The sequence below is a fragment of the Carassius auratus genome, chromosome 31, assembly GCF_003368295.1.
Source record: "Carassius auratus strain Wakin chromosome 31, ASM336829v1, whole genome shotgun sequence".
NCBI lineage: Eukaryota > Metazoa > Chordata > Actinopteri > Cypriniformes > Cyprinidae > Carassius > Carassius auratus.
Genome location: NC_039273.1, coordinates 25,179,313 through 25,192,912, shown reverse-complemented (window position 1 = coordinate 25,192,912; position 13,600 = coordinate 25,179,313). Strand labels below are relative to the sequence as shown.

The 13,600-nt window shown below is 36.3% G+C and overlaps 1 protein-coding gene across 2 annotated transcripts in view; it reads left to right on the top strand.

The window, feature by feature from the left end:
* Positions 1-9,899, top strand: part of LOC113050959 (semaphorin-5B-like) — a 53,175-nt gene extending 43,276 nt beyond the window's left edge. For both annotated transcript variants that reach the window (XM_026214463.1, XM_026214462.1), the window contains 10 exons: positions 1,059-1,243; positions 4,072-4,215; positions 4,463-4,610; positions 4,709-4,937; positions 6,007-6,225; positions 6,301-6,471; positions 7,330-7,470; positions 7,550-7,588; positions 7,677-7,885; positions 8,862-9,899. In XM_026214463.1, the coding sequence (XP_026070248.1) occupies positions 1,059-1,243; positions 4,072-4,215; positions 4,463-4,610; positions 4,709-4,937; positions 6,007-6,225; positions 6,301-6,471; positions 7,330-7,470; positions 7,550-7,588; positions 7,677-7,885; positions 8,862-9,023 (1,647 nt within the window). In that variant the 3' untranslated portion in view covers positions 9,024-9,899. The remainder of the gene's footprint in view (positions 1-1,058; positions 1,244-4,071; positions 4,216-4,462; positions 4,611-4,708; positions 4,938-6,006; positions 6,226-6,300; positions 6,472-7,329; positions 7,471-7,549; positions 7,589-7,676; positions 7,886-8,861) is intronic.
* The last annotated feature ends 3,701 nt before the right edge of the window (positions 9,900-13,600 follow it).

The following is a 13,600-nucleotide window of genomic DNA, read 5'->3' as shown; positions in this document are numbered from 1 at the left end:
AATCCAGACTCACAGAAGATGTTGGTATTCACCTCAGTGGACACGCCACACACCTGCATGGAGATGAATTTTAGAGTTTTTATTCTTAGTACCTGTGCAATACATACACCAGCTTCTACTGCAAATGGGAGGAACATTTGAATGGAAAACCGTAAAATTGTGACTTGCAAAATGTTGTCTTCAAATAAGGCATGAATACTGTTTTGACCTTTTCATCATAAAGGTTAAGTGTGTAATTTCTGTGCCACATGCATCATCAATTGAAATTGCAAAAATAATGACAATGTATTCAAGAAGGTTTCCCTTATCTTCTGTTTGTCAGCTAAGGAAATATTCCCATCTCAAACCCACATCATTGTCTGAGCAAATGGTTAAACCCCTTTACATTTCTTAAAAACCATTGAGTTTATAACAACTAAAACAGGTAGCAAAGTAAAAATAAATTCTCTCAATTAACTATTAACTATGAGTTCTGCCTCAATAAACTCCCGATTTGCTGCTTACTAATAGTAAGGTAAATAAAGGGGTAAGTTCAGCCAAAAATTAAATTAAGCCGAAAATTACTCACCCTGAAGTCATCCTAGGTGTATATGACAAAAACAAAAACGCATCGATTCACTACAGGAGGCCTTTGTTCACCCCCTGCAGCCGTGTGAGACACTGTTTTTAATGAATGAGCTTTTTATTAAACATCTCATGGACCGATGCAGTGCAACACCCGCTAAATTGCATCAAACAGCTCGAAAGTTCAAAGACAATATTTAGAATAACTCCTACTGAAATCGTCTGAAGGAAGAAAGTCATATACACCTAGGATGACTTCAGAGTGAGTAATTAATGGCTTAAATTTCAGTTTTTTAGGTTTAGGGTAGGATTAAGGGATGTTAGTAATGTAACATGTTAGTAATATGCATGCTAATAAAGGGTTACCTACTGCATTGGAATCTGTACGCTTAAACGGTTTATGCAGAATGAAGTTTGAAAACTAGTACGATGATTTTCAGTGCAAACACTAAACCTGTATTTAAAACATGCCTTGTTTGCATTTACATGCATAGGAGCGTAACCTCACCCAGGATGGTGGATTTGGCCAGTGGTCACCATGGCAGGCTTGTAATCATGATGACGGAGGTGAAGGCACCAGCACGTGTCAGTGTCGCTCTCGGGCCTGTGATAACCCTCGACCCCAGTGTGGAGGGATGGAGTGTGTCGGGGCGAACATGGAGGTGGCCAACTGCTCCAGGTGCTCCTTCTCTATAAACCCATATGCTTGTTAAAGGAAACTAACCATGCTTGTTACTCCATACAACCTGTTTGTGTTATTATTGCTTTGCTGTTAGTTATGTCACTGACAATTTTCTCCTCTGATGTAGATCTCAAATCCCATTCGCACCCTGCAAATAAACTTGACACGTTGTGCTTGGTTACCAGACGCATAAGAACCAAATCACCGAACTATGAAGTCGGTTCGATTTTTAAAATGTTCTTTGAAAGACTCATGCTCACCAATGCTGCGTTTATTTGGTCAAAAATACAGTAAAAACAGTAATATTGTGAAATATTATTAGAATTAAAAATTATTGTTTTCTCTTTGGATATATTTTAAAATGTAATTTATTTCTGTGATGCACAGCTGAATTTTCAGCATCGTAACTCCAGTCTTTATCGTCAAATGATCTTCAGAAATCAGTCTAATATGCTGATCAAGAAACATTATTATTGTCAGTCGTTGTTTTTTAAACTATATCATCAGTTATTATTGTCTTTTTTCAGGATTCTTTTATGAATAGAAAGTTCAAAAGAACAGCTATTTAATTAAATATAATTCTTTTGTAACATTATAAATGTATTAACTGTTTTTTGCAAAAATTAACAACTTTTGGTACAAATGATATCTGTCGTGGAAGACTTGGAGTATACAGTATATCATATATGGATATAATAGTGCATCTAATTTTTCAAGTTTGACAGCATTTTATTCACTATCACTCCACAGAGAATGAAAACTCATATGGGATTTATAAGAGTAAGAGAGTAAGTTATTTAGTTTTTGGATGAACTAGACCGTTATAATCTGGGACTCCCCATATTGAAGTGGCAGTGCGGCTAAACTGATATATTAGAGCCAGAGAGATCAGCCTGAAGTCTTCAATCACAGCCAATCAAAGTGTCAAAGCACATAAATGTGTGATGCTTTTATTCTGTCTGATTCAGCTCTTCCGCGAGAGAAAGTCACCACCCAACGCTAACAGCTGCAGAGAGTGAGGCCTCAAATCCATCAATCCTGAACTCTGATTCATTAACTGCAAGCGGCTGACGCAGCGTTTCTGGCCGAGCAGCTCCTTCTTTGCTTGTCCCATTATACTGCATCTTTACCTAGAGAGCTTGTTTAAACACACACATCACTGGTCTGGGTGCGAGAAACTAACAGGATGCAATGTTTTACTATAACAGCAGAAGAGCAGTTGTGGTAGATCTATAATAGAGGAGTAATATGTATGAGCTGCTAATACATCTTTGTCAGAAAGCTACTGTTAATTTAATAAAACTGATGTTACCCGTCAGTCTCTAAAGTTGTGATCATAAACCTGCAAAGTCATTATCATCATATCGTTCCAAACCTGTATGAGTTGGGTTTTGAACCCCACTGACTTCCATTGTATGGACAAAAACTTTTTATAAAAAAAAATATAAAAAAGTTTTTATTTCCTCTAGTTGCCAAGGTAAGATTTCTCATTTGAACTTAGTTTAACTTGATACGTATACTAAAAAAACTCAAACTAAAGCAATAAGACTAGACAGACGTATAGAAAGAAAGAAAAAAATACTAAAATTGCAAAAACATAAAAAATTACTCAAACTTACATAAAATTGTAAAATAAATAAAAAATAAATGAAACAATGTCAAAAGCACATGAAAAAATTATTGAAATGTAAACAATATTAATTTGCAAATATAAAAATAAAAGATTATCCAAAATATGAATATATACTATAATAGTATAGAAAAAATAAAAACATATTGAAAATATGGACAAAGATACATTTTTTAAACAATTTTGTTTCTACAAAAAAAAAAGATGTCAGGTGTCACTTACAATTTCTTCTCAAAAATCTAGTGAACTGAACAGATTTTTCTGATGTCACCATTATGACACATGTGTTGGTATTCGGTAATGATATACCACGGTAATGAATATGCATGACATTGTTATAATGGGAACTTCTAGATACCGTGAATAATTATATATTACAAATTATTCAGAATTTGGAATGCATTTTAAGAATACTTTTCCCATCAACTGGTCAAAATGCACAACACCGCTGTATGCTGCTTGAAAGACTCCCGAACACACTGATGTAAGCAATCACGTGTGAGAAGCACATGAGGAACACGTGAGAGACGCGCTGAATGAAAGCACATTCACTCTCTGACAGCAGATGGCGCTAAACTGCAGAAAACGCAGCCTTTACTCTCGAAACCCCATAAATAAAGCAGCTGCACAACTTTCTAAAACATATTTAAATAATTTTAAACAGCCATTCAGATTTGTGTATTATAGGGTGTTCAACACAGCGCCAAATACTTTAATATTTAGACTTCATTGGCTGTTTATCTTGAAACTTTTTTTTTTTTTTTCATTTTAATCTGGACTACAACATGCCTTAGATATTGTCTGAAAGTGTTTTGATTCTTTATTGTTCATTCACACTTTCACATTGGGGCATCATTAGTTAACATTAGTTAATTCATTAGTTAAACTGCCAATGAAATATTCTTCTGAACATTCATTACTCTTAGGTATTCCGGTGTTTATGTAGCTATTGCTCATTGTGAATGTTTATGCATTAACTAAGGTTAACTAATGAGGTCTTATTGTAAAGTGACACCGATTTGTCTTCATAGTTCTGTATTGCTTTATTGTATTTAAATGTTCAGTTATTTTTGATATAAGAAAAAAGTCATTTAACCTGTTTATGTTATTTATCTGTATTATGACCACTTTTTTCAAACTAAATTTCGTTAGCGTTTAGTGTGTTATCCATGCTAAGCTGCTTGTGCTTGTTCAGGAACGGAGGCTGGACTCCCTGGTCGTCCTGGGCCGAGTGCAGCACCAGCTGTGGCATTGGATTTGAGGTCCGTCAGCGGTCCTGTAACAACCCGGCACCCCGACACGGAGGACGTGTATGTGTGGGACAGGCACGGGAGGAGAGGTGAGATGAGAGGGAACTAAAGGCTGTTAGTCAGACTATGCTTTTAATTCACTACAATTGAATCATAAATGTCAAGTGTTCAGGAATCGGTTGGACTACACTTGCTTTGCTTTATGGTTTTGATTCTCTAAAAAGAACCAACTCTTAAGAGTCGTTTGTTTGATTTTCTAACTAAACTGATTCATAAGTGTGTAAGTGTTTATTTGAGGTTACTGGAAAATGATTTGGGTTCATTTGTGTGATTCAGATTGTGTAATGAAAATAATCCATGTCCTGTTCCGGTGTCCTGGGTCTCCTGGAGCGCTTGGTCCAAATGTAGTGTTGTGTGTGGTGGTGGAGTCCAATCCCGTGTTCGAACCTGTGAGAATGGAAACACATGTCCTGGTTGCCCTCTGGTAGGGTCTTAAACAGGTCTTATAAAAAAAAATAATAATAAAAAAATAAAACTGATATCGGAAAAAGATTTGAAAAGCATGTGTGTTACTGTATCCAGGAGTATACGGCGTGTAACTTGGACTCGTGTGCTGAAGTGAGGCGGACCACACCATGGACACCCTGGTACCCTGTTAATGTGACTCAGATGGGGGCGAGACAGGAGCAGAGGGTCAGGTACACCTGCAGGGCTCTCCTCGCTGACCCTCACGACCTTCAGCTCGGCAAACGCAAGATAGAGACTCGCCTCTGTCCCACCAGTGACGGAGCTGCTGCCTGCGAGACTGACGGTACACACACACACACACACACACACACACACACACACACACACACACACACACACAGAGAGCTGCTTTTCTGATAAAACATGTGATTAAAATGTGATTGAAAAAATTCAAAAATCTATGTTTGCTATGCTTGTTCGTATGTACAATTCGACCCGAAATGTATTTATTATATATCAATATATTTAAATAATATGAATAATAATATTTTTTTATTTAGTAATAATAAATATTATTATTATTATTAACAAATAAAATATTAAACAAAATAATAATAAATGTATTTTATTATTCTATTATTTTTTATTGATTATATTATTATTTACTATATATATATAATATTATTTATATATTATTTTTACTATTATTATTTTATAATATTATTATTTTACTAAATAAAAATATTAAATAAAATAATAATAATATGAATCGCTGGTCGTCTCAGTGATCAGCCGTGAAACAGTGATTCTGTCCAAATTCCCTTTAAAATCTTAAATGATTCCCTTTGAGCTAAATTTACATGTTTCCCTTACATTATTATTTTATAATAATATTATTTTACTAAATAAAATAAAATAATAATTTTTATTATTATTATTATTATTAGAGCAGTAGTAGTAGTTGTATATTAATATTTTTTATCTAATGACATTATTATTTTTATTATTATTATTGTTAAATATAAATTTAACTAATATTACTAATATTACCTCTATTACTGCTACTAATATTTCTCTATAAAATGGAACATTACTATTTGAGAAAAATTAAATGATTAAAAAATTAAGAAATAATAATTATATTTTACAGTACAAATGTAGGATCACAATAATAATATTTATGGATTGTTTAATTTCTTAAACCGGCAAACTTTTATTTTGACAGCTGCTGGTTAATAAGCGCTTCACGTCACTTTGAGATGCTGAAAGCACTGTATCATGAGCTGCTTGCGTGTAAATAAACACAATGCTGCTCTTCACTTTAAAATGCACCATGCATGTATTTATGTAATGAAAACGCAAGCTTGATAATTGCACTAATCCATATTGTGCACACTTATATATTTGTATAGGTCTAGTTGAGGATTTGTTGAGAATGGGTCGACCTGTGACACGAGTGCAAGGAGCCGCCTGGTCGTCTTGGGAAACGTGGTCCTCATGTTCCGAAGAGTGTTCCAAAGGCTTCCGCACACGCAAGCGTTCCTGCGCCACACCGGATGGGAAGAGCACGCCGTTCGCCTGCAGCGGAGCGCCGGTCGAGTATCAGGACTGCAACACTCAGCCGTGCCCAGGTCTGAGAGAGCTTTTAAAGTGCGTCACTCTTGTCCTGTTTATGGAGTCGTGTCCTAACAGGTGTTGTTTCTCAGTGAAGGGGGCGTGGTCATGCTGGTCTTCCTGGTCTCAGTGTTCTACTTCCTGTGGCGGCGGTCACTACCAGCGCTCCCGTACCTGCTCTAACCGTTCCCCTGCTCATTCTGGAGACATCTGCATCGGTCTGCACACAGAGGAAGCGCTCTGTAACACACACGAGTGCGAGGGTGAGAAAATCACATTCTTGCAGCAGTAAAAGAATATTATTTACTTTAAACTAGAGGTCTAATGCTATTTCATGCATTCTGACTAATTCACACTGTTTTGTAAGACAATGTAAGAATGTCTTCAAAGAAGTGTGTTTTTGGTTGTGAGGGAAAGATTTGTCCATTTCGGTGATAAAAGTGTGTATACACACATTCCACAGTCTTTAACTTTGTTTCCTGTAATCCAGTACTTGGCCTTAACTATATCTAGATATTAAACAACAATAAAAAATAAAAAAAACTACTAAACAAAAGTAGCATATTTCATTAGTTTATTTATTTTTATATTTTTACTACTGGCAAACCCCCTAATGTGCAACTGTGTTTGATTTCAATAAAAAGAACGGGCACAAAAGAGTAATTCGATTGGGAATCGATTGAACTGTATCAGTTATACTCTGTGTTTGATTCACCGGTTCATAAGAGTCATTCATTCAGAAATCAGTTTAACCCTAACAGTGCTGTATTTGTTTGATTTACTAAGAATAACTGGCTCATAAGGCTAATTGTTCGGGAATCAGTTGGTCTGAACTAATTGTACTGTATATGTTTAATTAACTTCAAATAACCGGCTCATGAGAGTAATTGGTTCGGGAATCAGTTGAACTGTACCAGTCATTTGTTCAGTCATAAGAGTCATTCGCCGAGCTCTGCAGCAAACTTTCACTCGAACGTCACTATGTGAGGAAGACCGCAAGGGTTTAGGGTGCAATTTGGGACAAAATTGCCCCACTTCCCCTTTAAATACTCTGCATGACTGTGTTAATGATGACACAGTTGTGAAATCTGTGCTCTGTTTATCTTGTTCACCTGTGTCAGGTGGGTGGGGGGCGTGGTCAGAGTGGGCGGAGTGTAATGAGGAGGGGCTGAAGCTCAGGACTCGTACATGTGAAATAAGCTCCGCCTCTTGCCAAGGAAACTCCACAGATCAGAGACCGTGTCGACCCAATGACAGCGCAGGTTAGTTAATTTCGTTTCTTTCTGGCCTCTCAGACTACAGTACAGCTTCACATGCACATCTTCGTTTCCTTAATTCTAGTGCTGTCAAAGGGACAGAAGAGGAGCACAAACTGTGAAGGTAAATCTGATTTAAATCATAGAGCATTCAGGATTGGATATTTCTACTGACCCCAGTGAAAGATGTCTTTCTGTTTTGTCTCCTGAAGGGTTTTCTCTGTTTCATTTGGTGCTGACTGGAGCGTGCTGTTTTCTGGGAGCCGTTTTGTTGTCCGTCCTGGTGTATGTTTACTGTCAGAGACTCCGCAAACCCCCTCAAGAGTCCGCAGTTATCCATCCCAGCACCCCCAACCACCTACACTATAAAGAGAACAGCTGTGCGCCCAAGAACGACTTATACACACCCATGGAGTTCAAGGTATCCCATCATGCCACAGCGTTCTCTCTGTATTAACTGGTGGGTTGCAACCGCAACACTAACACTGCAGATAATAAAAAGCACTTAATCATATAATCATGTGTTGTTAATATAGAGAAATAAATAGGATTACATTTTTAAAGAGAAGGAGAAAACAATTCTTCACAATTCAAGAAACCAAAAAAGTCATTATTAATTGTGCATACTGTTTGGCCTATGCAGTTCACGATTATATTATTATTATTTGTTTTTATTTAATAATATATACAATAATATAAATAATGTTTCAATAAAATGCAGATTTTATATTATTATTTTTTTATTGTATTATACAATATTGTTATATATTATATATTGTAAATATAATATGTGAATTCATATTTTATTATTATTTTATTATTATTATTATTATTATTAGTTTAATAAATAATTTTCGTCTTGGTGCAGTTGAGAGTGAAAACGATCCCTTTTGTTTAATGTTAAAAACATTATTATATATAAATATATTTTTTAAATAAGTATTATATTATGTTATTTATATTATATTTTTAAATAATAATTAATCATTATAATAAAATAATAATTAAATATATAATATTATATATTTTTTTATAAATATATAGTATATAATTATTTATTTAATAAGAATAATAGTTATCATTATTATTATTTATATTATTATTTACTTTTGTTCACTGAATAATTCTTGTCTTGTGTTGGGATCTCTGGACATCTGATGTCAAATCAAAGAGAATCACAACTCTTTCTAATCTGTCTCAAAGGAAACTGCTCTCGTTCCTTCAATCTGTTTTAACTCAATCATTCCTCATTTTTCGGTTCCCTCTCTTCCCTCGGAGCGTTGACATCACAGGGCCGCTGCAGCATGATGCAAAACACACTATGGCCTTTGAAATATTGAAGAGACTTTCGACATCTCTTGTGCTCACTTTCTGTGCTTTCTCTCTGTTCCCCGCAGACTCTGAATAAGAATAACCTGCTTCCACCAGACGAAAGCTGCAACTTCTTCCCATCAGCGTTACCGCAGACCAACGTCTACGCCACCACATATTACCCGTCTCCTCTGGGCAAATACGACTTCCCTTCCATGGATTCACCCTGCAGCTACATGCACAGCTGATGCACAGACACACATCTCATGCTTTCTTAGGGCTGTGTGACCACGGTTACGCACCTTGATGCCTCCATGCAGACGCATTGGAAAATGCATGGATCCACAGGAAGGCTGAGCGCATTATCTGCATCTCAAAAGATGCAGAAAGATGCAAAGGAGTGAGGTTTGGATTAGACGGGCCCATGTAGTTTTCTTGTAGCATTTCCTTTCCTAAATGTCATCTCGAACTGGAAGTTCAGCTGATCACATGCTTCGTAATAACTACAGACTGACCCTCACAAAGCATGCACTCTTCTTACAATGCAAAGAAACAAGAAGAATTCTGGGATCAAGCTCCAAACTGAATTGTGACGTACTACTTTATGTGCTGGCGTCTTTGTGTTGTTTTTCACAATCGAAAAACTGCAACGCAGATCTCGCTTTGAGTGGATAAAGCATGAAAGTTTCCAGACGTCTCACAGTAAGCCTGGACATCTGTTTCTCTTATTTGATCCAGATCTCCAAAGATGTGAGACACATGTAATCTGGATCAACGGTAGATTAACATCAGTGATGTATGGATGAACTCATAAAAAAGACCGTTATCTTCAGTGTCCAATAAAAGACCTGAGCTCATGGATATATGGCCATCCACACAGTTACACAAATGGCTGTGGATTTGTCTGTCAGACACTTTTAAAGGGAAAGTTCACCAAATATGATCGTTCTGTCATCATTTACTCACCCTTATGTCATTACATACACTTTTTTTTTTCCAAAGGCAAAACACAGTATGTGAATAGGGGTCAGATGAGGCTTTTTTAAAGATCATTATATTGTGTATTTGGTGTAACAGAAAATCTTGACATGCTTTAATGTTAAATGTATTTTCCAAATACTGTACATTATTGTAGGTCCTCTATGCCCCGCCTCTCTCAAACACATAGTTTTTTACAAAGTCCCTCCTTATGACAAGCGCAGTCTGCTCTGATTGGCCAACTGACCTGACCCAGTGTGTTGTGATTGGCCGAACACACAAGCACTCGTCGGAAATATAACACCCCTTTCCTTAACAGTGAGCTTAATCTTTCAAAATAAATGTAAAGACAGTTAATAAAGTCCTTAGTTTTACCATCAGTTCAAGCCTGAAAGAGGAACAGAGTCTCGTGACAGACACAGTGATGAAGCTCGTATGTGTTTGCAGTACACAAGACACGGACGGTTGAGACAGCTGACTCCACTGTGTGACCCTGTCTCTCTCTCTCTCTCTCTCTCTCTCTCTCACACACACACACACACACACACACACACACACAGGACACACAAACACAACTCGCAAAAATTCCCATTTGAACATTCAATAGCAAATATTTAAACTAAAAACAAAACATACTTAAGCTGATTCAGAAGCACCAGATTGTCGTAGCAAAGTCAGAATGACCTCCTCTCCTAGGTTCACGAAACGGTTGTTCATAAAATGTGTTCTGTTCTGTTGTAAGTAATCTTAAAGATTCCTAAATGTATCTACTTTCGGAAGACCAAATAAAGTGCTTTTGTCTAGATACACACAGCATCTCCCTGACATGACTGCTTCAACATCTGGGCAGCATTACGCTAATATTTCCACATAGTCACGTAGACATGGGGTCGTGGACGTGAACTTTGATAAAGAATATCTCTTTGGATTTGAGACTTTAGTCTTTGCAACTTTACAGATCTTCTTTACACACCAAGAGCTTTTAACACTCCAAAGAGAAAAGAAAACTTGAAATCACTGTTCTAATATGTTCTAATAAATATCACCATATTTCCCCAGTTGATTAATACAGTACATCAAGATTTTAATCTTAATGTATTACAAACTTTCTGAAATGTTGTTTAAATATGCAAAAGATGCATTGTCTAATTAAATATGCACTCATTTGCATACACTTCTGAACATTGGATTATGTTGTTGACGTATTAAAGATTTTTGGAGATTTTTATTTTAAAAATTAACCCTTTTTTGGAAAAAATTGTGCACATGAATGATATATAAATAGACCAAACCAAATGTGTAAAAACCTTCAGGATACAGATGGAGATAAAACTAAAGTTTAATCTAAGTTGAGAGATCAGTCTTTAAAGATGTGTAATGCAATTGAAATATACAGACATACAGTATTGTTCAAAATAATAGCAGTACAATGTGACTAACCAGAATAATCAAGGTTTTTAGTATATTTTTTATTGCTACGTGGCAAACAAGTTACCAGTAGGTTCAGTAGATTGTCAGAAAACAAACAAGACCCAGCATTCATGATATGCACGCTCTTAAGGCTGTGCAATTGGGCAATTAGTTGAAAGGGGTGTGTTCAAAAAAATAGCAGTGTCTACCTTTGACTGTACAAACTCAAAACTATTTTGTACAAACATTTTTTTTTTCTGGGATTTAGCAATCCTGTGAATCACTAAACTAATATTTAGTTGTATGATCACAGTTTTTTAAAACTGCTTGACATCTGTGTGGCATGGAGTCAACCAACTTGTGGCACCTCTCAGCTGTTATTCCACTCCATGATTCTTTAACAACATTCCACAATTCATTCACATTTCTTGGTTTTGCTTCAGAAACAGCATTTTTGATATCACCCCACAAGTTCTCAATTGGATTAAGGTCTGGAGATTGGGCTGGCCACTCCATAACATTAATTTTGTTGGTTTGGAACCAAGACTTTGCCCGTTTACTAGTGTGTTTTGGGTCATTGTCTTGTTGAAACAACCATTTCAAGGGCATGTCCTCTTCAGCATAGGGCAACATGACCTCTTCAAGTATTTTAACATATGCAAACTGATCCATGATCCCTGGTATGCGATAAATAGGCCCAACACCATAGTAGGAGAAACATGCCCATATCATGATGCTTGCACCTCCATGCTTCACTGTCTTCACTGTGTACTGTGGCTTGAATTCAGAGTTTGGGGGTCGTCTCACAAACTGCCTGTGGCCCTTGGACCCAAAAAGAACAATTTTACTCTCATCAGTCCACAAAATGTTCCTCCATTTCTCTTTAGGCCAGTTGATGTGTTCTTTGGCAAATTGTAACCTCTTCTGCACATGCCTTTTTTTTAACAGAGGGACTTTGCGGGGGATTCTTGAAAATAGATTAGCTTCACACAGACGTCTTCTAACTGTCACAGTACTTACAGGTAACTCCAGACTGTCTTTGATCATCCTGGAGGTGATCATTGGCTGAGCCTTTGCCATTCTGGTTATTCTTCTATCCATTTTGATGGTTGTCTTCCGTTTTCTTCCACGTCTCTCTGGTTTTGCTCTCCATTTTAAGGCATTGGAGATCATTTTAGCTGAACAGCCTATCATTTTTTGCACCTCTTTATAGGTTTTCCCCTCTCTAATCAACTTTTTAATCAAAGTACGCTGTTCTTCTGAACAATGTCTTGAACGACCCATTTTCCTCAGCTTTCAAATGCATGTTCAACAAGTGTTGGCTTCATCCTTAAATAGGGGCCACCTGATTCACACCGGTTTCTTCACAAAATTGATGACCTCAGTGATTGAATGCCACACTGCTATTTTTTTGAACACACCCCTTTCAACTAATTGCCCAATTGCACAGCCTTAAGAGCGTGCATATCATGAATGCTGGGTCTCATTTGTTTTCTGAGAATCTACTGAACCTACTGGTAACTTGTTTGCCACGTAGCAATAAAAAAATATACGAAAAACCTTGATTATTCTGGTTAGTCACATTGTACTGCTATTATTTTGAACAATACTGTAAGTTAATCAAATGTAATAAAAATAGACAATTAAATGTTTATTTTGGATGTTTTCTTTCCATTAGTCTGAAATAAGACAAGTTATGGAAACAGAATAGCCCATATTATTACCAGTGCGTGAAAAAAAAAAAGTTTTGTGAGGAACCGAATGAAAGTTACTTGTTTAAAGCTTCATTCAAAAATTCATTCAAAGTTGTTGCAGTGAGATTGTGTAAAAGAGTGTTTTGCACATAATGTTAAACTCTTTTTCACAAGTAATGAAATATGAAGATGAGTAAATAATGACAAATATAAACATTTTAAGCATTAATCAAATGAATAGTGAATAGTGACTGAAACAGCAGTATGAAATAACTCCAGTGCGAGTTTAATTGAATCTAAAGGGATGTACATTTTTAAGTTTGTGTGTATATTTGTAGCTGGCATTATATATTTATACACAAATTCAGATTTTTTTGTTGTCGATGGAATCAGGTATTTTTTCCTCACTATAACTCCACAGTGAACACATGACACTGACAGAAGCAAGTTGTCTTCAGAACCCTTAAGAGTGCTCAGATTTACACTTCTTTCTTACGTATGACTATTTTGTTTTTGTTTGTTTTTTTCTGTCTGGCATCATGTGTACAGTACATGTTTAATGACAATATGTTTAATGAAATATTTAATGTTAATTCTTTCCAATGAGCCCAATGCAAGACGCAGACGGTCTGGTTGGGTGTTGAATATGGCACTGGACGCTGGAGCTGGACGCTTGCTGATGACGCTTCTGTACGCTGATGTTGCATGGATGCTGCATTATCTGAATGCAGACGGTCTTCTAT